The 23,510-nt window shown below is 39.9% G+C and overlaps 1 protein-coding gene and 2 gene segments (V, D, J or C); all 3 read left to right on the top strand.

Annotated features, from left to right (window-relative positions):
• Nucleotides 1-3,303: 3,303 nt before the first annotated feature.
• LOC115566344 (M1-specific T cell receptor beta chain-like) lies at nt 3,304-16,464 on the top strand. Its single transcript, XM_030392180.1, has 8 exons — nt 3,304-3,350; nt 3,548-3,841; nt 5,105-5,109; nt 13,596-13,653; nt 15,013-15,333; nt 15,436-15,462; nt 15,896-16,002; nt 16,108-16,464. The coding sequence occupies exons 1-8, from the start codon at nt 3,305-3,307 to the stop codon at nt 16,132-16,134; spliced, it is 885 nt and encodes a 294-aa protein (XP_030248040.1). The 5' UTR covers nt 3,304; the 3' UTR covers nt 16,135-16,464.
• Nucleotides 16,465-19,555: 3,091 nt separating this feature from the next.
• LOC115566059 (T cell receptor beta variable 29-1-like) lies at nt 19,556-20,327 on the top strand. The segment is given in 2 exon segments: nt 19,556-19,894; nt 20,002-20,327. Coding segments are annotated over 2 exon segments (378 nt in total).
• An 881-nt stretch (nt 20,328-21,208) lies between these two features.
• Nucleotides 21,209-22,495, top strand: LOC115566058 (T cell receptor beta variable 29-1-like). The segment is given in 2 exon segments: nt 21,209-21,373; nt 22,170-22,495. Coding segments are annotated over 2 exon segments (375 nt in total).
• Nucleotides 22,496-23,510: the final 1,015 nt, after the last annotated feature.

The following is a 23,510-nucleotide window of genomic DNA, read 5'->3' as shown; positions in this document are numbered from 1 at the left end:
TGAAAAAAACATACGCAACATTGAAAGCATAACATTTTATATTTAAGGCTATAAACTTCTCCTGGCTGGTAGCAGAGCCAGTAAAATGTTTCTCATAAACATAGCGTATCACTTTAAAACACATTTGTTTTAGTTTAGATTTGGCCTTTAAAAATAATACGTCACCTTGCGGGGTGTTTTAGGTGTGAGGTCACGGTGAATTTGACTTTTGGCTTCTGAATTTGAATCAGTTCATCCTTAAGTCATCGTGGACAGAACTTCCATCCTGAGACCTTCACAAAACCGGGACAAACGGATGGACAGCCCAGGTAAAAGCAGAACTGAAGCAGAGGTGTAAAAACAGCACAACTCCTCTGTCTTATCTTCTGATATCTCCTGCTGCTCAGCTCTCTACTATATAAAGTCACATATACATTTATATATTTTACAGTCATAGTAATAAAAAAAATCCCTCAGCAGATCTTTGAATCAGAATACAAACAGTGAACAGCAGAGAGCAGTGAAAACACTCTGACATGAAGACAGTTGTAAGCTCCTCCTACCTCATTATTAATGTAGTTATATTAATGACTCTGCACGTCTGTTTCAGTCACACGTCAGACTTGAAGCAACATGACATTGTGCCTGCATGAAGATTTTCTTTATATCGAGTGAAAACTTTGCTTTAAAATGTTTGCCATTTGTTTTTTTTCTCTGTCTCTGCTCACAGGTAAGAGTCATTACATGCTGTATGTGTGATCTGTCATGAGACTGATATAAATCTGTGTTCACCTTCAGTCTGTTTATCTTCTAGATGTAGTGGTATCATCGCTCCTGATCAAACAACCTCTAAATCTTCTGATAAAGCCTGAAGAAACAGAAGCCCGTCTCGATTGTCACCATGGAGACACAAACTATCCCTACATGCTTTGGTACCAGCACAAGTCGGCAGCAGGAGGCCGAGGGACCATGGAGCTGATTGGACTGCTTCATTATGAAAAACCAACAATGGAGAAGAACTTTGAAGCCCGCTTCACCATAACAGGCCACTCAAAGGGCCAAGCTCAGCTTGTTATCTCCAACATTAACTCAACAGACAGTGCAAAGTACTTCTGTGCAGCTAGGAGCACAGTGCTTCAAGTCCTCTGGCTCCTTTACAAAAACCTGCTGGCCCAGTATCAAACATGCACCTGCATCCAATCTGAAGACGTAGTGATGATTGTATTTGAGAACATGAGTGTTTTTCACACAGAAGCTGCTGTAGTTTTCTATCCCTGCTCTAAGAGGACAAACACAGTTTGAATAAACACTAATACTATAGATGCACTGATCGATCGGGCAGACTGGAATCTTAGGTCGAGAACTAACAATAATTTTAATCGTCAATTAACCTGTTTTTTGGTATTTTTCCAAATTATAGATTAGGTGTTTGGTCTACAGGAGACCAGAAAAAAGGTGAAAAATGTCAGATGACTTAAATGTCTTATTTTGTCCACAACTCAGAGATATTCAGGTTACTGTCAAAGAGGAAAACACAATTAGAGAAAAGAAACCACAAAAAGTAAAAATCACATTCATGAAGCTGGAATCACCTTTAAAAACATACGCAACATTGAAAGCATAACATTTTATATTTAAGGCTATAAACTTCTCCTGGCTGGTAGCAGAGCCAGTAAAATGTTTCTCATAAACATAGCGTATCACTTTAAAACACATTTGTTTTACTTTAGATTTGGCCTTTAAAAATAATACGTCACCTTGTTGGGTGTTTTAGGTGTGAGGTCACGGGGAATTTGACTTTTGGCTTCTGAACTCTCAATTTGAATCAGTTCATCCTTAAGTCATCGTGGACAGAACTTCCATCCTGAGACCTTCATAAAACCGGGACAAACGGATGGACGGCCCAGGTAAAAACAGAACTGAAGCAGAGGTGTAAAAACAGCACAACTCCTCTGTCTTATCTTCTGTTATCTCCTGCTGCTCAGCTCTCTACTCTATAAAGTCACATATACATTTATATATTTTACAGTCATAGTAATAAAAAAATCCCTCAGCAGATCTTTGAATCAGAATACAAACAGTGAACAGCAGAGAGCAGTGAAAACACTCTGACATGAAGACAGTTGTAAGCTCCTCCTACCTCATTATAAATGTAGTTATATTAATGACTCTGCACGTCTGTTTCAGTCACACGTCAGACTTGAAGCAACATGACATTGTGCCTGCATGAAGATTTTCTTTATATCCAGTGAAAACTTTGCTTTAAAATGTTTGCCATTTGTTTTTTTTCTCTGTCTCTGCTCACAGGTAAGAGTCATTACATGCTGTATGTGTGATCTGTCATGAGACTGATATAAATCTGTGTTCACCTTCAGTCTGTTTATCTTCTAGATGTAGTGGTATCATCGCTCCTGATCAAACAACCTCTAAATCTTCTGATAAAGCCTGAAGAAACAGAAGCCCGTCTCGATTGTCACCACGGAGACTCCAACTATCCCTACATGCTTTGGTACCAGCACAAGTCGGCAGCAGGAGGCCGAGGGACCATGGAGCTGATCGGACTGCTTTACTATGACAAACCAACCATGGAGAAGAACTTTGACGCACGTTTCAAAATAACGGGCCAGTCACTGCGCCAAGCTCAGCTTGTTATCTCCAACATTACCTCAACAGACAGTGCAAAGTACTTCTGTGCAGCTCGTAGGGCACAGTGCTTCAAGTCCTCTGGCTCCTTTACAAAAACCTGCTGGCCCGGTATCAAACATGCACCTGCATCAAATCTAAAGGAAGTAGAGAAAAGACTGTTTTTTCACACAGTAGCTGCTGTAGTTTTCAGTGAAGAAAGGTTATAAAAATGTTCTTGTAGACTGTCAATTTTAGTTATCAAAAAGCAATTTGGAATCAGCCAAGAAAATCTCTTATACATATTGTTGTGCACCTCAACTCTTTCCTGCAAGGCCTGTGCAATATAATCTACTGTACTTTATACTGTATCGTCTTAGATTTTGAATATCATATCTTGTCACATGGCATAACTGTTTTTCCCCCTGGTTTTAAAGGCTTCATAAATAAAATGATGTTTCTGAACGCAGCATCCTGTTCCACTCGTTCTTATGGTTGCCTTTATCCACTTAATATACAGTATATTATGTTTGGAGTGTGGTGATATTATTTTAAGGCCATATCTTGTTGACACCCATCTGTAGTTCCTCCCCTTGGTTTATTTACCACGTCAGAGATTCCGATGTAATTTCCTCCAGTCAGATCTCAAGTGATGTCTCGCTGTATTTTCATTCACTTAACTTCCTCTTCATGAGTCAAAATGATGGCAGGTTTCGCCACCTTGACTTTCTTTATTCTCTGTGCTACAGGTAAAGTTAACATCGATGAGGATAAAAACCAAACGCGAACATAATCTTACTTCCTCTCATTGAATCTGAGATGGAAATATTTCTGGCTGCTTTTGATTTCACCTGTTTTACAATAAATTAACAAACTTGATGACATGATATAATTGAAAATGATTTAGCAGACATTTGTTAGTAAAACCTTTCTTCTTGTCTTTCAGATGTTTCTCAGTCGGTGCTGATCACTCAGTGGCCCGACTACATCTCCGGTCGTCCCGGTGGCTCGGCAGAAATGCACTGCTACCAGAATGACACGGATTATGACTATCTGTACTGGTACAGGCAGCAGAGAGGAAAAGCTTTCCAGTTAATAGTGTACATATTAGCAGGCAACGCAAACTATGAAGCAGAATTCAAGTCTGGTTTTGAGGCGGTGAGTTCGACGAAGAAGAAGTGGTCTCTGACGATACGGAGCTTTAAGAAGGAGGATGAGGCTGTTTATCTGTGCGCTGCCAGTCTACACAGTGATGTGGGAGACCTCAGGGCTGTGACAAAAACATACAGCGAGGAGGCTGCTGACTGATCCCACACCTGACTCACATTAATTATAATCAAATACAAGAAGAGAGATGATATATACCACACACATTGTTTCACTTATAAGGTCATTTCTTAATTTTAGAGGTCAGTTTATGTCTTTTTATTCATTTGTGTCAAACTTCAAACAATCTAGTCAGTAATTTTCCAGAAATATGACACAAACTTTTAAACGAAATCTTGTTTATTTTTTGTCCTGTTAATGTTTGATTGGAACACACACACACACATAAAAACAATGCAATGAACTAATAGCCAACTAAAATACATTCATATATAATTCAATGTGAATAACCACATAACTTAATCTATATAAAATGTAAAAAATAATATTTCACACATCACAATCAAATGGTGATATTGATAGAAAGCTGATTATGGATTGAAACTGATTTATTCAAAGTTTATATTGTTAAAAGTCTACAAGATATCTGACAATTAACAAACATATCCACTGTATATAAGTACATGATACTTGTGAATGTGAATACAGAATCAATACTTCTTTAAGTGCCGATTGTCACTAATTTTATCTACAGTAAGTTAATAAAACATAATTACAGTATGAACCTTGAATGTAACATTTTAAATGAAAATTGTGTCATTCTTCTAATTTTTCATGTCATTTTATTATAGAAATGTAAATTCTATTCAGTCTATTTTGTATAATTTTATGGGTATTTTGTGTACTTCCATTTTTTTTTCGGGAAATCTGTTATAAACAGGAATAAATCTATGAATTTGCTTGTTTGTGTTTGTGTTTTTCTTACATTTGTGCAAATTCCTGTCCTGAATAGATTCAACCAATAGGTGGAGGCACTGCACATGGTATAAAGTTTTATCATGAGAATGTGGTGATGAATTCACACACACACACACACACACACACACACACACACACACACACACACACACACACACACACATTACTCCGAGCCTCTCTTCTCGCAGGGCAACACTTTCCTCTTGACGGTGCTCGACAATGTCTTGCACACCACTGCACACATTCCTCTTCTTCTGGTTTTCATGTAAGATCTCAAAGTTAATCCTGAGTAACATTAAACTACCATTTGAATACGTTTAAAATGCAATAAAAATATCCTGTTAGAGAAATTATATACATGCTGTATCTTCTTGTCTGTTGCTTCAGTAACGTTTCTCTAAATCTGCTTCTTCCACAGGTCAGGTGAGCGCTGTTACAATTCGGCAATCTCCCTCCCAGACAGTTGAGGAGAGCAGTGAAGTCCACATTAACTGCAGCCATGATGATACTAACCTGGTTGTAATGCTCTGGTACCAGCAAATAAGAGACAGCCAGTCCATGACCCTCATCGGGTACGGGTATGAATATACCCCAAACTACGAGGGTCAGTTTGAAAAACAATTCAAGCTGACGAGAGAAAACACAGTGAAGGGAACGCTGATCATTCGCAGTGCAAACCTGTCAGACTCGGCTGTTTACTTCTGCGCTGCCAGTGCACAGTGATGTGGTTGAACGACACTCCCTCACAAAAAACCCCTCAGCTCCTTCCTGTGAGCGGGTGTCTCTCTTTTTTTCACAACAGGCTCACTGAAGGAAGCTGTTTCTCCTGCAGCAGACGACCAAACCTGAACGATGTCTCCATTTGTGATGGGATTTCTTCTCATTTTGCTGCCATGTAATGAAGATACTTGCAAAAATACTGATTTAAATATGTAATTTTAGTCATACAGTATTTTTTTGAAACATTTCATTTAATCTGTTGTCCCATAGATCGAGCTACCTGTGTGGCATTTCAGCCATCTCATCCGAAAATAGTCCCAGAAAAGACCAGAGTGGACGTACAGTGCAGTCACAATGACAGCAGTCTGGATGGGATGCTCTGGTACCAGCAAACAGAGAGCGGTCTCATCAATTTTATTGGGTACAACTACTTCGGCAGCGTTCCGGTCACTATGGAGCAGTTTGAAGATCGGTTTGAGATCACAAGAGCAGACATCCGAACGGGAGCTCTGATCATTCAGAGCGTGAGTGTGTCAGATTCGGCTGTGTATTTCTGTGCCGGCAGTACACAGTGATGTGGTTTAATGTCGCCGCACTACTAAAAACCCTGCTCTCCTTTTCTTTGTTGTTTTCATGTAGAGGATCCTGACTGGCAGGCTGGTTCTCGGGCTCTCAGTAGCTCTCTGTAAACACCCAGAGGAGATCAGAGAGATGTGTGTGTAAAGTGAATAGTTTGCTGAGATGTTAAAGGATAAGTCCCCCCAAAATGAGCATTCAATCATTATCTATCTTATCCCCTGTCAATGGAAAGCCGGGTAATGTTTCTTAGTCCAATGAAATCCAAGATTCTAGAAGTGTAGCAATGCGAGAATGCGTTATAATTATAAACCAGAGATAATTGAATGGGTTCTGACTTATCGACAGAAGAATACACAAAGGACTTTTTCACTATGGTGGTGGATTACAAGGTGGAGGATTACAAGTACCTGGGTGTTACCATCAACCACAGACTGGACTGGAGATCTAACACTGAAGCTGTTTACAAGAAGGGGATGAGCAGACTTTACTTCCTGAGGAAGCTGAGATCCTTCAACGTGTGCAGCAAGATGTTGGAGATCTTTTATCAGTCTGTGGTGGCCAGCGTACTTTTCTTTGCTGTGGTTTGTTGGGGATGCAGCATCGGAGCCAGCGATCTATCTATCTATCTATCTATGGACGCCAGTTGAACAGTGGTGAGAAGACCAGTCATGTTTGGATGCCAGTGTAGGCATGCAAAGCCGGGAGCCACACCTGTCAAGAGTTGATGCAGCCGCCATAGTTGTTCGGAGCAATGCTGGGTATTCTGAGACGTGCACGGTGACTGTATGATGTGACTCATCACTGTTGAGAAAAAAAGACAAACCAACCTGAACCAGCACATCGTCCGCTCTGGTTGAAAGGGGGTAAATAAGCGCTACATTCAGACGCAAACACTTTAACGCTCACAGATGAGAGTTTGTATTCAACCCTGTCAACACCATCCAAACTACATGAAAAATGATGGTCATGAATCACAACAAGAAATCAACTCACAATGTCAATTTCACGACTACACAACAGTCAACACCACGACATCAACTACAAGACAGCAGGAGAGCCAACATGTCAGCCAGCAGCCACGTGACCTTTAAAGTGAAACTCTTGCCAAAAAGCAACCAAGGCTTTATTTGTGATTGAATACGAGTCAAATGCAATCGGTGTAAATGCATAATTACAACGAAAGAGGCACTTTTAAGATTTACCGTGGTTATGTTTTCGGGCAAGCTTATTTTCAATGGATTGCATGGGGCACTGGCACGCTAGCATTAAAATGTATTTTCAAAAGTCTAAGAAGGCTCGACACAACATGAAACTTTGCTGGTAGTATCACCAGGGTCTCTACACATGAACACGAGCATTGAGAACATTGTTTGTGTTCTCAATGCTCGTGTTCATGTGTAGAGACCCTGGTGATACAACGAGCAGAGTTTCATGTTGTGCCGAGCCTTCTTACTGTTTTAAAAATAGCGATTTTGATGCTAGCGTAAAAGTGCCCCATGCACTCCACTGAAAATTAGCTTGCCCAAAAATGAAACTACGGTAAATCTTAAAAGTGCCTCTTTTGTCATAATTATGCTTTTACACAAAGGTTTGACTCATATTCAGTCACAAATAAAGCCTTGGCTGCTTTTTGGCGATAGTTTCACTTTTAGTTAGCCGCCTGTTAGCTTAGCAAAGCGAACACCTAATGAACAATGTCTAAACTTCAACTCATGACAGCTCACATGTAAGCACAAGAATAAAGGTTTAATGTGGAAAAAAATGCATGAACTTTTGGCATTCTAGAGGAAGTATTTAAGGAGAAACCTACCCTGTTAAACTCAAATTCAGATGTTTTTCCACCCTGATGATGGTTTATGTTTGCGGCATCACGTTTTTTCACCTGATGTTTATTAAAGATCGACATACGGCACTGGAAACATCCGTATAAAAACATCAGAAACACAGTGAATGAGAATTCTTTTATCTTTTATTCTTTTATAGTCTTTTATGTTATTCTCCGATGATGTCTTCATGTGATCATGTGACCTCCTTGCTTGCTTGTACAGATTCAGCCTCATTCGGCTGGAAGAGGGCTTATCGCTGACATCATGCTGATCTCAGTCCTCTATCTGTCGCTTCTTTTACACTCAGGTGGGTTTTATGTATCGGCTCATATTGGATCTTCTAACTAACGGGTGCTTGAATGTTCCCATCACATCTGCACGTCATTTATTCACTGTTCAGTACATCAGTGAAACATTATCCTGCGTGTGCTGCAGGTCTCGCAGTCATTGTTCTTCAGCCCGGAGATCAAGTGTCTAACCCAGGAGACTCGGTGACGCTGGAGTGCAGCATGGGTCCAGAGTTCAACATGGGCAGCTACACCATGTTCTGGTACCGGCAAACCCACCACGGCGCTCCGGTGGAGTTCATCATCAGAGAGCACGGTCAAACTGACGGGCACTTCCAGTCCTCTCTCAAAACAACGCAAAACAGCTTCACTCTTGTAATAAGTGAGCTGCTTCTCAATGACAGCAGCACCTACTACTGTGCTGCCAGTCACAGTGATGCACACAGAGCAGACCGTCATACAAATAACAAGAGTGACTGTCACAGATGGCACACAGGCAGGAAGGAGCTGTGGTTTACTGGGTGTTTACTGAAGTACAGTACAGTACCATTTTCGCAGCGTCCAAACTTTTTTGGGGGGGAATTGAGGTCAAAGTATAATGCATCCATCTGGGAGGTTTTCATCCATGTCGAATCACAACATTTGATATCAACCATCCTGCGAAGTCTTCAGACTCCTGTCACGTTGCTCTTCGCTTTAGCAAGGAACTCAAAACGTGCAGTTGCGGCTCAGTGTCCACTAGGAGACGGAGGCTGTACAGAGAGGCTTGTATGAATCTGTGAAACTATAGGAACGTATGAAAGAGTTCCTGGCTAGAGAAACACAGCTTTGATCGTAGCAGTGCAGTCAGGTCTGATTTTATAAAGTCTGGGTAACTCTGTAATCAACGTGGCAATGATCGTCTTCTTGGCTTCAGTTCTGATCTTCTCCAGTAAGAACATTTTTAAATCAGCTAAGAGGATTTTAACCAACAGATTTTCTTGCTCACTGTAGTTTGTTCCATTTTTTTCCCCCCTTTTACAGATTTCTCCTTCTGCGTGAAGCTTCACCAGCCTCCGTTTGCGATGAGTCGTGAGGGAGACCCGGCTGTGACGCTGCAGTGTGAACAAGACGACGATCAGTATTTCTACATGTACTGGTACAGACGAAGCAGCAGCGGGGAGATACAGCTTCTGACATATTCTCTTGGTAAAAACGCGCAGGCCACTGAAGCTCCCTTCAGCAAGTCCAAGTTCACCATGTCCCGGCCTGCAGTGCTGACATCCTCTCTGCGTATTCACCCCGTCCAGGCTGCAGACTCAGCTGTGTATTACTGCGCGTCGAGTCGAGCACAGTGGCTCAGAAAGCCTCAGCAGCTAAACAAGAACCTCAAGAAGAAACCAGAGGGAGAAGACAAGGAGGAGGAGGAGGAGGAGGAGGAGGAGGAGGGATGAATGAGGAAGCTATTGAAGGGCAACATTAATGCGGCATGAAAATAAAAACTGGGTCAACAACTAAAAGAGAGAAAAAAACAGAATGATAAACACAACAAGCTTGTAAAGGAACTGCCTCTCAGTTCAGTGATGTTCCTGCGACACCACAGCGCTGATCGCCTCAGATAAGTTAGCAGGTGGTGACAGTGTAATGTTTACAGAACATCATTGCCCTGTACAGCTTCTCATGTGTCACTCAAGTCTGCAGTGTCTGTTATGTTTTAATTCTGCGTGCAAACCGTCAATATCAAGGAACTATCGCACTTAAAAGGTTAGTATACACTGACCTCTGCAGGGTTCATCTGAGATTACACCTAAGTGTCGTAGTTTAAAGTGGAATTGCTACTTACAACTTGCTCTTCCAAGTGGTGTTACTGCGGTGCCACAGCCACAAAGACAACGGACTGATTTCCTTTTCCCTCAGAGTAGCAACTGGGAGCAACACAGGAGGAAAGCATGAAATTAGTCTATAACAGAGATGTGACAGCAGATGGACATGGTGCCAGACCGACGGCCTGACCGACTCGTCAGTCAGCCTACATTTTCCAGGCAGATTTCATGGCAAAGGACAAAATGGCAAAGTGAAATCTATAATGAAATACTGAACTCTACAGGAGCACAACTCAGCTCATGTGATAAAGTGCAAAGCTAAGAAATAATATTAACACACCCTGATTGAGAGACAGATTGTTTATTTTGTTTCTACTGCTTTTTTGACACATATACACACATATATACACATATATATTAGGGGTGGTTGATCGGCCCAATTTCCCGATTCGATCCGATTCCGATTATTGAAGTCTCGATTCGATTACAAATCGATTTTCGATTATTAACGATTATCGATTCGATTTTCAATTATTAACGATTATTGATCTTCCATTTAACATCAGTCAGCTGCTGAATTATTTTACTTCTCTTTTGAGTAACACCTCACACTTCAATATTGTATAGTGTAACTGTGATATCAAAATGATTATTTTTTAATTTGTTTTAAATGTAGTTATTCACTGTTAAAAGAAAGCTGCCAAGCTCAGCAGCTGGACTCATGTTAGAAGCATTGTTGGTGACGAGAACCAGGGCGTGTTTCTCTATTCCCCACTCGTCTGCCATTGCTTTGAGAAACTCACACATATTTGCGCTTGTGTGGCTGTCATCCATAGCTCTCGTTTGAAGTACGTAGGACATTAGCTTCCATTAACTGCTGAAATAATGAGCTGAGATGAAAGGTCACATATGAGACTGTAGCTCTGGATGTCCAGGCATCGCAGGTTATTGCTACCCTGTGAGCAGAGTTGAGGGACACTTGCACGGAAAGGTTTGTCTCCTTGTAAAGATTTGGAATCGATTTAAGTGTGAAAAAGCTCCGGGATGGAATAACATATCTTGGCTCCAGACTGTGGACCATGTAGCGGAAGCCAGTAAGAGGAGGACTCCAGTTTGTATTACTATCTAAAAAAAAGTTATAATATCAATATTATAATCGCGATTAATCAATAATAGATTTTTTTCACCACCCCTAATATATATACACATATATGTATATATGTATATGTATATATGTATACATATGTATATACACATATGTATATATATATGTATATATGTATATGTATATATGTATACATATGTATATACACATATGTATATATATATGTATATATGTATATGTATACATATATACATATATACACATATATACCTATATATATGTATATATGTATACACATATATACACCTATATACATACATATACATATATATATATACATACATACATATATATACACATATATATGCATATACACGCATCTATCTATCTATCTATCTATCTATCTATCTATCTATGTATCTATATATATATATATACATATATATACATATACATATACATATATATATATATATATATATATATATATATATATATATATATATATATATATATATTTATATATACATATACATATATACCTATACATATATATATATATATACATAGACTGGACAGATTTCTTTGGCCACAGAAAAATACTCACACATCCTCATCACACATCACCATTCATTTGGAGTTGCGTCTCAGCCACCTGGTGAATGAAAGTCTGATATTTGATTTCTTTAAGCTCTGTTTTGGTCTCCACCAACTGCTTTTAGGAGAAATCTGGTTCTTTAGCTCCATTGTGTTGACCAACTACATGTAAACTTTGTCTGCCTGCTGTTTAGCACTGCTAAGTGTTACAGATCAGAAACTAAGGAGGATATAAAGATAACAGAAGTGCTGCAAAACCAAAATAAATAGCTTAAAGATGCTAAAATGCTTCATAGGATGGAGTGGGATTGTGGGTTCATCATTACATTAGAAAGTCGTTAATGTTACTCTGTGGATTTTTGTCTCCCCTCTTCTCTGAGAACTGGGAGGATAAAGAGGTGTGACCAGCAGTGATGTCACTTCCTCTGAGGAGTGGCGAACAAACCCCCCAAAAAAGCCCAGTTTTATCTTTACCTCCTCTCTGTTGTTGCTTCTTTTCTTAGCCGTCACAGAAATAGCAGCAGTCAGGTTGGAGCTGGTTCAGCCGTCACCCAGCCCGACCTGCACAGCTGCTCCCACAGAAACGCATGATGGAGGCTGAGATATGGAGGAGCCGGGTGGGGGAAGGAGAGGGGGGAGAACGAAAGCAACATCAGGTTTTTGTGTGACAGTTTCTCATCGTGGGGACAGGGGGCCACGGTGATACATCCCCATAGAGCCGTCGTACAAAAACCTCCTCCCATTGACTCCCATTGTTTAGACGGCTACATGCTAATTTGGAGTAGAAAAAAACAATAATCTGAGGGTTTATAAGACGTTTGAACACTTTGATATCGAAAAGTCAATTACTATGAAGGAAGCTGGATAAAAAAGATTTTTTTAAAAATACTTTTAGGTTACAATTGGAGCATTTGAAGTGTTTTTTTTTTAATGATCCTGAACACAAACAAAACAACTTTGAACATCATGAAGCTCATCCTGCATGTTTGAATCTTCTTCCTCTTCTGGATTATTAGACTGTCTCAACAGGCTGATTCTGGAAAGTTTTGTGACTTTTTGTTGGAGGAGACATTCAGTGTGACACCGGAACTGAAGCTTACTTTGGAAAGGGAACAAAACTCACAGTTTTGGGTAAGTCGAAGAGTTGCACCTTAAGTTCACTGAAACAAAACTTAAGTAGTCAAACTGTTAGTATGAAAGTGAAGTAAAACCAGTTTATATATAAAAGCTAAAGTATTGAGCTGAAGTGAAAACACTGTGACCTTCAACAGTCCTGCTTACTTCGGCGAAGGAACCAAACTCACTGTTTTAGGTAAATATTTCACTTCATTACTTTATTTTAATGTCACGTTGCTAAACAACGTAAACAAGTAAAACTTCTTAAGGATAATTCTAGTAGAAAAGACACAAGAGTTTCATGCTCAGTATTTCTGCACTGTGACAAAGCTGAAGCAAACAAACAAAACTGACTCTTTTCCATAAGATAATAATGAAAAGAAATGTGGATGTATGTCACAGCCTTTGAAATATAAGCAGTGCCTTAAAAATCATACTTTCTTTGGGACTTTATAGTTCAGGTTGGGTAAGATGCTTTGTGATGTTAAGCTGAAGCGCTGTGCCAATTATCAAGCCTTCTTCGGCCAGGGAACAAAACTGACAGTTTTTTATTAAGAGATAATGTTAAAGTTCATTAAATATTGGTCAGGTATTATTTTGAAAGAAGTTTCTGACACTGTTAAATTCACACCAAGGCTCCACTGACAACCATTAAAGCACGATTAAAGCTGTTACGTGGCTAAATAATCATAAAATAGCCACAAAAGCATGCAAATGTTTAAGATGTGAAGGCTAGTGAAGGAAGATTTCACTCTATTTTTTGCAAAAATAAAGGGAGATTAAAGTCTTTACAGTCAAAGAGTGACAAAGTTGGAATAATGTCAAAGTGTCAGGGACAAAGAGAGGCTGGAGGAAGAGGTTTTTTCACGGTTGTAAGTCTCTGTGCTCCTACGCCGAGGCTCATTTTGGATCTGGAACTAAACTCACCGTTTTAGGTAAGAAAACCTGCAGCGAAACCACCTCACAGAGCTTCAGTCACAGGTTCAAGTGTTTGTTTAGATTATGGGCAATTTTAAGATTACATTTATTGAACACTTTATTTGATGGAAGTGGAACAAAGTGTACTGATCTTAAAGTGTGAAAGAAGTTCTTGCAGAAGTTAGTTTGTGTCAGTAAAGTCAAGACGTCTCATCGTTTGTTCTTCAGTAAAAAGTGCTGCAGCGATAAAAAAAATTGGCTCTTGGCCCAGATTATTTCTCTCACATGGAGTTATGATCAGGTCTGTGAGATACTGTGAGTTTCCAGTCAGAAGCTTACTTTGGACCTGGAACTAAACTCACTGTTTTAGGTAAGAAATGAAAGATTATTTGGTATAAATATATAAACAAAGTATATCTAAAAGGTAGCAGTGCAAAATACATCGAATTATACGTTTTTTGTTTGATTTATGCTCTTAAATGGACGTTAAATCAGCAGTTTAATAGCGTCGAGACGAGATTCAGTTTGGTTAGAGCATTCCCTCTAAAAGAAATGTAAGTGTGCACAGTTAAATGTTTGTAGTTGATTTGAAAGAATAGCCGGTTTATAGCCGTCACTGCGGAGAGGTTGAGTAAGTTTTCCTGCAGTCTTGTATCAATGTGTCGAACTACGAAGCTGCTTACTTCGGCAGTGGAACCAAACTGACTGTGTTGGGTAAGAAATCTGCTAAAATCACACGCATGTATGTTTGTTTACTGACCTTAATTCAACCCAAATCTGCCAAGTTAAATGATGTGTTTTCATGATTATTTAGTGATTATGTTTTGCATGTGTTTGTTGTCAAAAGTGCCAAGAAAGTAAAATCTATAGATTCACTTCAACAGCGGAAAAGTTTTACTTGGTCCAGGTTATTCGATTACTCTTATAGTTATCTGTCTTAAAAGGTGTTTGATGACATTAGTCTTCAGCAGTAAATCTATTCAAATCAGTCGACACCGTCTCATCCGCAAAACAGTGTTTTTTTACTTGCATTAGTCGAGAAGAGAAGGAACAAAAACTGAAAAAAAAATCTGTTGGTTGGCTAAATGGTGATTGTGATTGTGCTTTGTGTACCCGTTAGGGAAAAACTCAAATCAAGATAGATTTAGTGAGCCACAGTAGTCAGGAGAGCGAACCGAACTAACTGTTCTTGGCAAGATCACTACAATAACATCAAATCAAACACGTATCGCAAGAAAAGAATGAAGAGTTTGAGTATGAATACAAAAACTGGAGTTGACCATGTTGTTTTGGTCGTTACAACAAGTACAACTGTTCATGCTTCACGTAGATTTAGACCATGCAGCTTTAATATTTGTGATTTCTGTCTTTTGCAGAACCAAATCGGACCATTACTGCGCCAAAAGTGAAAGTGCTCAAGCCGTGCAAGAGTCAAAAGGGGAACAAGACCTTAGTTTGTGTGGCCAGTGGATTCTACCCAGACCATGTCAGTGTGTCCTGGGAGATCGACGATGTCGTCGTCGATAAAAAACGCGTGGCGACCGACAACGCAGCCGTGCAGGAGGGCAAACATTACAGGATCACCAGCATGTTGAGGGTCTCAGAAGAGGAGTGGTACACAAAAGGCAAAAAATTCCACTGCGCTGTCCGTTTCTTCAATGGAACAGATTACGTCTATAGTAATGAAACAATCTGGGGTAATAAATCAACATTCTTTTCAAACTCACAAATGATCTGAATCTGAATGTTTCTGATAGAGAACATCTGTCCTGATCTGATCTATTTTATTCTTCTATCAGGTAAATGGAAGGTCGTGATGAACACAGGTAAATATAGTGTTTAGTGATTTTGTAAACATCATATAATCACATACAGAAGAAAACATTTGGTTTGGATCGTTGTGTTTAAATTTCCCTTATGTCCTTTTCATGAGTAACTGGCTTTTTAGGATTTCCACAACAAATCTTGGTCAATAAAGTTCAAATTAAATGTGCTTCCTCACATGTGAATTCCACATTTCCCACACATATTCACATGTGGCTGTTCATTTTCATCATGTCACATGTAAACTGGACATTTTCAGAAGTAATGGGCTTAATTTTGACATGTGAATTACCTAAAATCATACAGAACTGGCCTCATTTCACCTGAATCTGATTTCCAAATGTCCAAAAGTCTGTGTTAGCTTCCTTGACAGAGTGCCCCTGATGTCTCCTCTCTGAATATTGTCACTCATCGTCACGTTTGAACTTTCTGCAGAGCAATATCTGATAACTACTCGGGTCGCCAAAATCTCCTACGGTGTTATCATCGCCAAGAGCTGCGTCTATGGAGCCTTCGTGGCGGTTTTTGTGTGGAAGCTTCAGGTTTGTCCTCCTCTAACCTTGTACATGTGATCCAAAATGCACACTGATCACTTTGTGTTAACCTTCCGAGACATTACGACATTGTGTCCTTTCTGTCTGTTGCAGGGTTCAGCTGGAAAGCAGGACGACTGAGGGCCAAGAATTGAACACACGATCTTCAGGAACAAACAGCAGCAGCAGTAACGGCGGTTACGCAGATATGTGAAATCAGCAAACTTGTTCATTTCTGTTCAGCCGTGATTGTAACGTGTGTTTATTGCACGTACTATATTGCTTTGCGAGCATCTTTTATATCTACACAACAAGAACCGCTCAGGCTACCTGCTTGTTTCGAGTCTTTTCTTTAACAGTTACATTAAGTCTCCAATGTAATGTTTTGTTTGTGATATGAAAGCATCCAACATACATTTTAGATGACTTACACATGGAAAAAGACAATTAAATCGTATACAAACATTGTGATTCGGTCTGTACATATTCTTATAACAAAATGAAAAGCTATAACTGGCATGGAGGAAGATATAGCATGAATTTCTTTTACCAACTCTGTCTGCATTTTGCATTTTTTTAACTATGTGATGCTTAATTTCTTTCTCAATAAAAGTATGTCAGAGGATCTCGTCAATCATGCCATTTCATTCCGTCTCTTAACTTTTGCTCCGAGTATCTGCTTACAGACGATGATAACCTGTCCTAGAAATGACCCACAATGTGGGTATAAACCAGGAAAGACTTTAAGTTTTAAAGAAGTAAAGATTAAGCTGGTATGTTCAGAAAGTGTGTGGATGCGCAGTTTGGACACCATCCCCCTCCCTCGTTGCTGTCACATCTCGTTTCGACACTGAACATCACTTTTTCCAGAGATAGTGAGGTATTTTTAGCTGTTCACCCACCAGCTTCTTTTCTGAGAAGTCAGTTATTTTTCACCTACATGGTGTTGAAACACCGTCAGAAGCTGCTCATTGTAGTCAGAACATTTTCCAGTAAGCAAACTGAGAGGCGCCTCAAGTTTCCCTGAACATGTTCTCTTTATAGATTAAATAAAACTGAATTATAAAATGTTAACTGAACTTGTTAAAGTGGTTTCATCTGAGCTGTATGTGGTTTTTCCATGTTGCATAAGTGAGATAAACGTATCATTCTCTTTACACTCTGTTTATGATTCAAGTTATAACTTTCAAACACTTTAGCAGGAAAACACAGTAGGAAAATAAATGTGAGAGTTTGAGTGAGTCTGCCACACAACAACAGCACCTACAGGAAGTCGGCGCTCTCATCTGTGCACAGAAGAAGGTCGAAGCTGTTGTTGGTGAGGGTTTGAAACCCTGCAGGGGAGCAGAGAGCGGCAGCGGAGGAGAGGATGTGGTCACACAGCAGCCTGCAGATCGCTCTCTGTGCTGAGAAATGACGAAGGTGCGACCTTCCTCTTCACCGCAACCTCCGGCTCACACCTGCTCCTCTGCACCAACAACCTCGCACTGCACATCTCCGAGCGAACAGCTGCTAGCACTTCAGTTTCTGTGTCAACTGAACTTACACAATTAACACAAGTAACCTAATGTATTATAAAGAGTCGTAAACATACACAACAGCTGTTTACTGTCATCTGGTGCAGAAACTTGCACAATTTCTTAAAAAACTGAGCCTGTTTTGAAGTAGTTTCTATAAAACTTAAAGACAAAAAATATAGTATTTGAAGTAACTAACTAAATGCTTCTGTCCCAACTGATCTCCATTCCCACTGGATCTTATGAGTAAAGCCCGCAGGTGGACTCAAACTGAAATAACTAACAAACATGTTTGTCCTTACTGAAGTCACACAAACAGGAAACGATGTCTGTGAGACCGCAACAGAAACGCGGCGTGTCTGACATCTGTGAGCTCGATCATTGTATCACCTCCTTCAGATCCTGATCCTGCATCAGTGTTCAATTCTGAGACAAAGCAAAATCACCAGTGAGTTTAAAGACTGAGTCCTGATGGGCTCGTGATAAAAAGGTCACAGTAAATGCGAGGCTGAAATCATAGTTACTATTCAATAAACATGTTTAATGATCCGAAATACAGTTATGCTTTCAAATAAGTTCTGACATTTTCCAAGTGGGGTTTTGTATTTGGATCTAAACTAGACTGTTGATCAGAACCACGTGGAGACACCAGAAGCTGCAGACGTCAGCCGGCCGGTCGTCAGGGTGTCATCTGCTGGATGAACCTGCAAAGACTTTTTCTAAAGCACACAATAATTATTTCTGATTCTTACATGCATCTGGAGGCCCAGCTTCCCTTCTGCTGTGTGATAAAAACTGCATATTCTAGAGTGGCCAGTCAAAAAGCCCAACAGGTGCATGGATTGTCTCGTGGAGAAGTGCTCACCAACACAGACTTAATGATTGTGTGTTCAAAATCTGAGAGAAAAAAACGTTTTGTGTGCATTTAAACTATTAGCGTTACTGTGAATAACAACTTCTCATGGTTCACCGTCTCAAAGCCTTTACTCACTGAATGTACCTACAATGTGTCTCAGCCAGCAGGGGGAGACACACCTCAACAAATTAAACAAGAAGGGACAACTTAAATACAAATAACAAATGAAAGAAAGTGTGCTGACATACACACATTTTTTGTGATCCCTCAAATATGATAATAATTTCACAAAAATGTGTCAAGGAGGCAGAATATTTAACAGTTCAATTATAAACCTCATAGTCCATGATGTCAGTGAATTGAAAAAGTAAATATCAGTCGATATACTTCAGGTTCTACTTGTTTTTATACTATATTTGTTCATTTTTTTGACTTATTTAACATAATGTATTTGAAAGAGTGAATTGATGAAACCCTGCATCATTTCAAAAGCCACATGAGGAAGTCGAACATAAACTCCAGGTCACTGTTTGCACCACTGTTTCTAAAACCAATGAAGTCATGTGCTGCAGGAGGACCTGGAGGACCATGAATGTACCCAGTTACTGTGATCACATCCCACAAAACACACTGTCTGACACTCCCACCTGCAACTACAGCTCTGTGTGTGTCACTACACTGACTGTTATGTGTTTGACTCTGACTTTCTCAACATGGACTTCACCAAACATTGTCTCTGCATCTTGTTACTGTTTCTGCTCTCGATAAAAGGTGAAGTACAGAATTATCAGCAGTGCTGAGCAGCATCGACTAGAACATCTTCTAGAGGGAGAAAAAAAAGTCCCTAAAATATAAAAACAGCAAATGTTCTACTGCATGCAAATCAAAATGTTGACCTCAGGTATTGTTAACTGTTTTTCACACAGGTCTGACTGATGGAAGTGACGTCCACCAGACTGATATACTGTGGAGAGACAAGGGTGACAGCGCAACAATGAACTGCAGTCACACCAAGACTGTTGAGTATTTGTGGATGTACTGGTTCAGACAGCTTCCAGGAGCAACAATGGAGCAAATAGTGTACACAACAATTGGCAGAGATAATCAGGAATTTGAACCCAACTTCAGTGAGGAGAAATTCTCAGCCCTCAAACTTGACCCTTTCAATGGGACATTCACAGTGAAGAATGTGGAGCCAGGAGATAAAGGCTTGTATTTCTGTGCTGTGAGTCAACACAGTGATACAGACACATGAGAGCGCTGAACAAAAACCTCAGTGCACTGCTGGCATATCTATCAGTGAGTGTGTGTAGCAGCTCTACTGTAGGGGGACCTCGAGGACAATCAGACAACATGACATCACACAGCAACACTCACACCTGGAACTCTTCACGTCTCTGTTGTAACGTCACACCTCCCATCACACACACTGACAGTGACTCTGCCCTCTGAGCTCATTTAGCTCAGGACACAATAATGATGACAGCTGGTCTGATCACACTCTCTGCAGCTCTGCTCTGCATTATAGGTACTGAACATTGTGATGCTGATGATTTGATTTAGTCCATTCAGTTTTCCTGATGAAGAGGAGTCACCGGTGGTTCTGTAACACAACAAGATCTTTGTCTTTCACAGGTCTAATCGATGGGAGTGATGTCACTCAGACTCCTCTGCTGTGGATGATGGAGGGTCAGTCTGCCACCATGGACTGCAATCACACTAAGGGAAACACATATGACCAGATGTACTGGTACAGACAGCTGCCAGAGGAGGGGATGAAGCAGATAGTTTTCACAACTGCATACAGTGATCATCAATATGAAAGTGGCTTCAGCGCTGACAAATTCCCAGCAACGAAGAAAGATGCTCTGACTGGATCTCTGACAGTGGAGAGGCTTCTGCTCAGTGACAGTGGAGTGTATTTCTGTGCTGTGAGTAAACACAGTGATACAGGTGACTGAGACAGCTGTACAAATACTCAGCTGTTGGTGTCACAGTGGATTAAACAACATCAGCGTCTTTAATCGCCTGTAGGGGGAGCTCGAGTGGCAGCATATGTTTGGATAAATACATTTTTCACACCATCTGAACTCCATACTGATGAACATTTTTCCTTTTCTCCTTCCAGTGAAATTCTATACACTTCATCTTGAATGTCTCTGATCTTTTATGAAATAAAAATTAGGGCTGCACAGTTGATCAAAATCATACAAGTCACAACATCTGAAGTGCAGAAGCTGCAATGATTTGATAAAAGTCAAATGTGTGACAGAACAACATTAGAATGAAGTACTGGAGTTATGTAGAGATGTCACTGTGTATATGTTAAAATAATCTCAACATGATCGCAGCCCTGATACAAATCTTTGATTAACCTTTGTGACCCTTTCAATATAAAATAAATAATCTTTGGTATTGTTCTTGCATCACAGAACACAGTTGAAACTCAGCTTGATGGTTATAATGGCAGTGCTGTACTTAAAAACTAACTCAAAAGAAATGTTATCTTTTAAGCTGAATCAACTCTGTGTCTGGAAGGAACAAGATCTATGAAAAATGTTTCACTACGCTTTCTTTCATGTTGTTTGAGTGCCAACTAGGACTCGGTGATAATTCTTTAGAATAATACTGCAATATTTTTAGGCAAAATTACAATAAATGTTATGTTGATATTTTTGAATCTCCTCATGAGCACAAAAAAAGCAACAAATAAACATTGATATTACAGGGATGACTATCTTCACCTCTCAAAATATTAATACAATGAGATTTCTGATAAATAACCAGTATCACAATTTTCTTACATACTGTAGGGGGACCTCGAGGACCACAAATCATCCAGGATACGTACACCCAGGACTGAACGTCACACACATGACACTCCCACCTGCAGCTTCTTAGACCTCTAACTACTCTGACAGTTGTGTTGGACCTGTTGCAGTCTTTAAACTGAAGAACATGGACATTATCAAACATTGTCTCCTAATACTTCTGCTCTGGATTACAGGTGAGATCTACCCACAACACAACAGCCTTTTAACCTTTGTTAGCAAAAAGGTGAAAATCATCGTGATAATGTTTGCTGTGATACACACAGGTCTAACTGCTGCTGATGATGTGACCCAGGATGACATACTGTGGAGATACAAGGGGGAAAATGCAACAATAACCTGCAACCACACAAAGGGTGTAGACTATATGTACATGTATTGGTACAGACAGCTGCCAGGAGAAACAATGAAACAAATAGTGAGCACTATGGCAAACTCCAATCCTGACTTTCAACCCAACTTCAGAGAGGAGAAATTCTCAGTCACCAAAACTAAAGCTGAGAGTGGAACATTCACAGTGAAGAATGTGGAGCCAGGAGATAAAGGCTTGTATTTCTGTGCTGTGAGTCAACACAGTGATACAGACACATGAGAGCGCTGAACAAAAACCTCAGTGCACTGCTGGCATATCTATCAGTGAGTGTGTGTAGCAGCTCTACTGTAGGGGGACCTCGAGGACAATCAGACAACATGACATCACACAGCAACACTCACACCTGGAACTCTTCACGTCTCTGTTGTAACGTCACACCTCCCATCACACACACTGACAGTGACTCTGCTCTCTGAGCTCATTTAGCTCAGGACACAATAATGAAGACAGCTGGTCTGATCACACTCTCTGCAGCTCTGCTCTGCATTATAGGTACTGAACATTGTGATGCTGATGATTTGATTTAGTCCATTCAGTTTTCCTGATGAAGAGGAGTCACTGGTGGTTCTGTAACACAACAGGATCTTTTTCTTTCACAGGTCTAATCGATGGGAGTGATGTCACTCAGACTCCTCTGCTGTGGATGATCGAGGGTCAGTCTGCCACGATGAACTGCAGTCACAATAAGACTATCCAGTATGACCAGATGTACTGGTACAGACAGCTGCCTGGACAAAGGATGAAGCAAATAGTTCTCACAACTCAAAGTCCCCCACACAAATATGAAAGTGGCTTCAGCGCTGACAAATTTCCAGCAACAAAGAAGGATGCTCTGACTGGATCTCTGACAGTGGAGAGGCTGCTGTTCAATGACAGTGGAGTGTATTTCTGTGCTGTGAGTCAACACAGTGATACAGGTGACTGAGACAGCTGTACAAATACTCAACTGTTGGTGTCACAGTGAATTAAAAACATCAGTGTCTTTAATCGCCTGTAGGGGGAGCTCGAGTGGCAGCATCGAGCACCATATTATGGTGGGATAAATACATTTTCACACCATCTGAACTCCATACTGATGCACATTTTTAATTTTTTCCTTCCAGTTAAATTCTATGCACTTAATTATAAATGTCTCTCTTTATTTTTGAAATAAAAGTCAGGGCTGCACAGTTGATCAAAATTATCCAAGTCGCAACATCCAAAGTGCAGAAGCTCAATGTTTTGATAAAACTCAAAAGTGTGACACAACAGCATTAGAATGAAGTGCTGTAGTGATGTAGAGATGTCAAGGTGTAAATGTTAAAATAATCTCAATATGATTAGAGCTCTGAAAGAACTTTTTGATTAACCTTCCTGGCTCTTTAATTATAAAATAAACCATCTTTCGTATTGTTCTTGCATCTCAGAACATAGTTAAAACCCTGCTTGATGGTTATTTTGCCAGTGCTGTAGTTAAAAACTGAAAAGAGATCATTTTATCTTTTAATCTTAATCAACTCTGTGTCTGGAAGCAACAGGATCCATGAAAAATGTTTCACTACACTCTCTTTCATGTTGTTTGAGTGCCAACTAGAACTGATTGATGATGCCATTAAATAATACTGCAAAATTTTTAGGCTTAATTGCAGTCAGTGATTTGTTGATGTTTTGAAATCTCCTAAAAAGCACAAAAAAAAAATCAAATGTCACAACATTTCTGACCAAATATTGTTATTGCAGGGATGATTATCTTCACTTTCCCAAAGTCTTAACACAATGAGATTTTTGATAAATAACCAGAATCACAATGATCTTAAACACTGTAGGGGGACCTCGAGGACCACAAATCATCCAGGATACGTACACCCAGGACTGAACGTCAGACACATGACACTCCCACCTGCATCTTCTTAGACCTCTAACTACTCTGACAGTTGTGTTGGACCTGTTGCAGTCTTTAA

This window comes from Sparus aurata, chromosome 16 (assembly GCF_900880675.1).
Source record: "Sparus aurata chromosome 16, fSpaAur1.1, whole genome shotgun sequence".
NCBI classification, from domain to species: Eukaryota; Metazoa; Chordata; class Actinopteri; order Spariformes; family Sparidae; genus Sparus; species Sparus aurata.
Note: the sequence above shows the minus strand (reverse complement) of the source record. Positions and strands in the feature narration are given on the sequence as shown.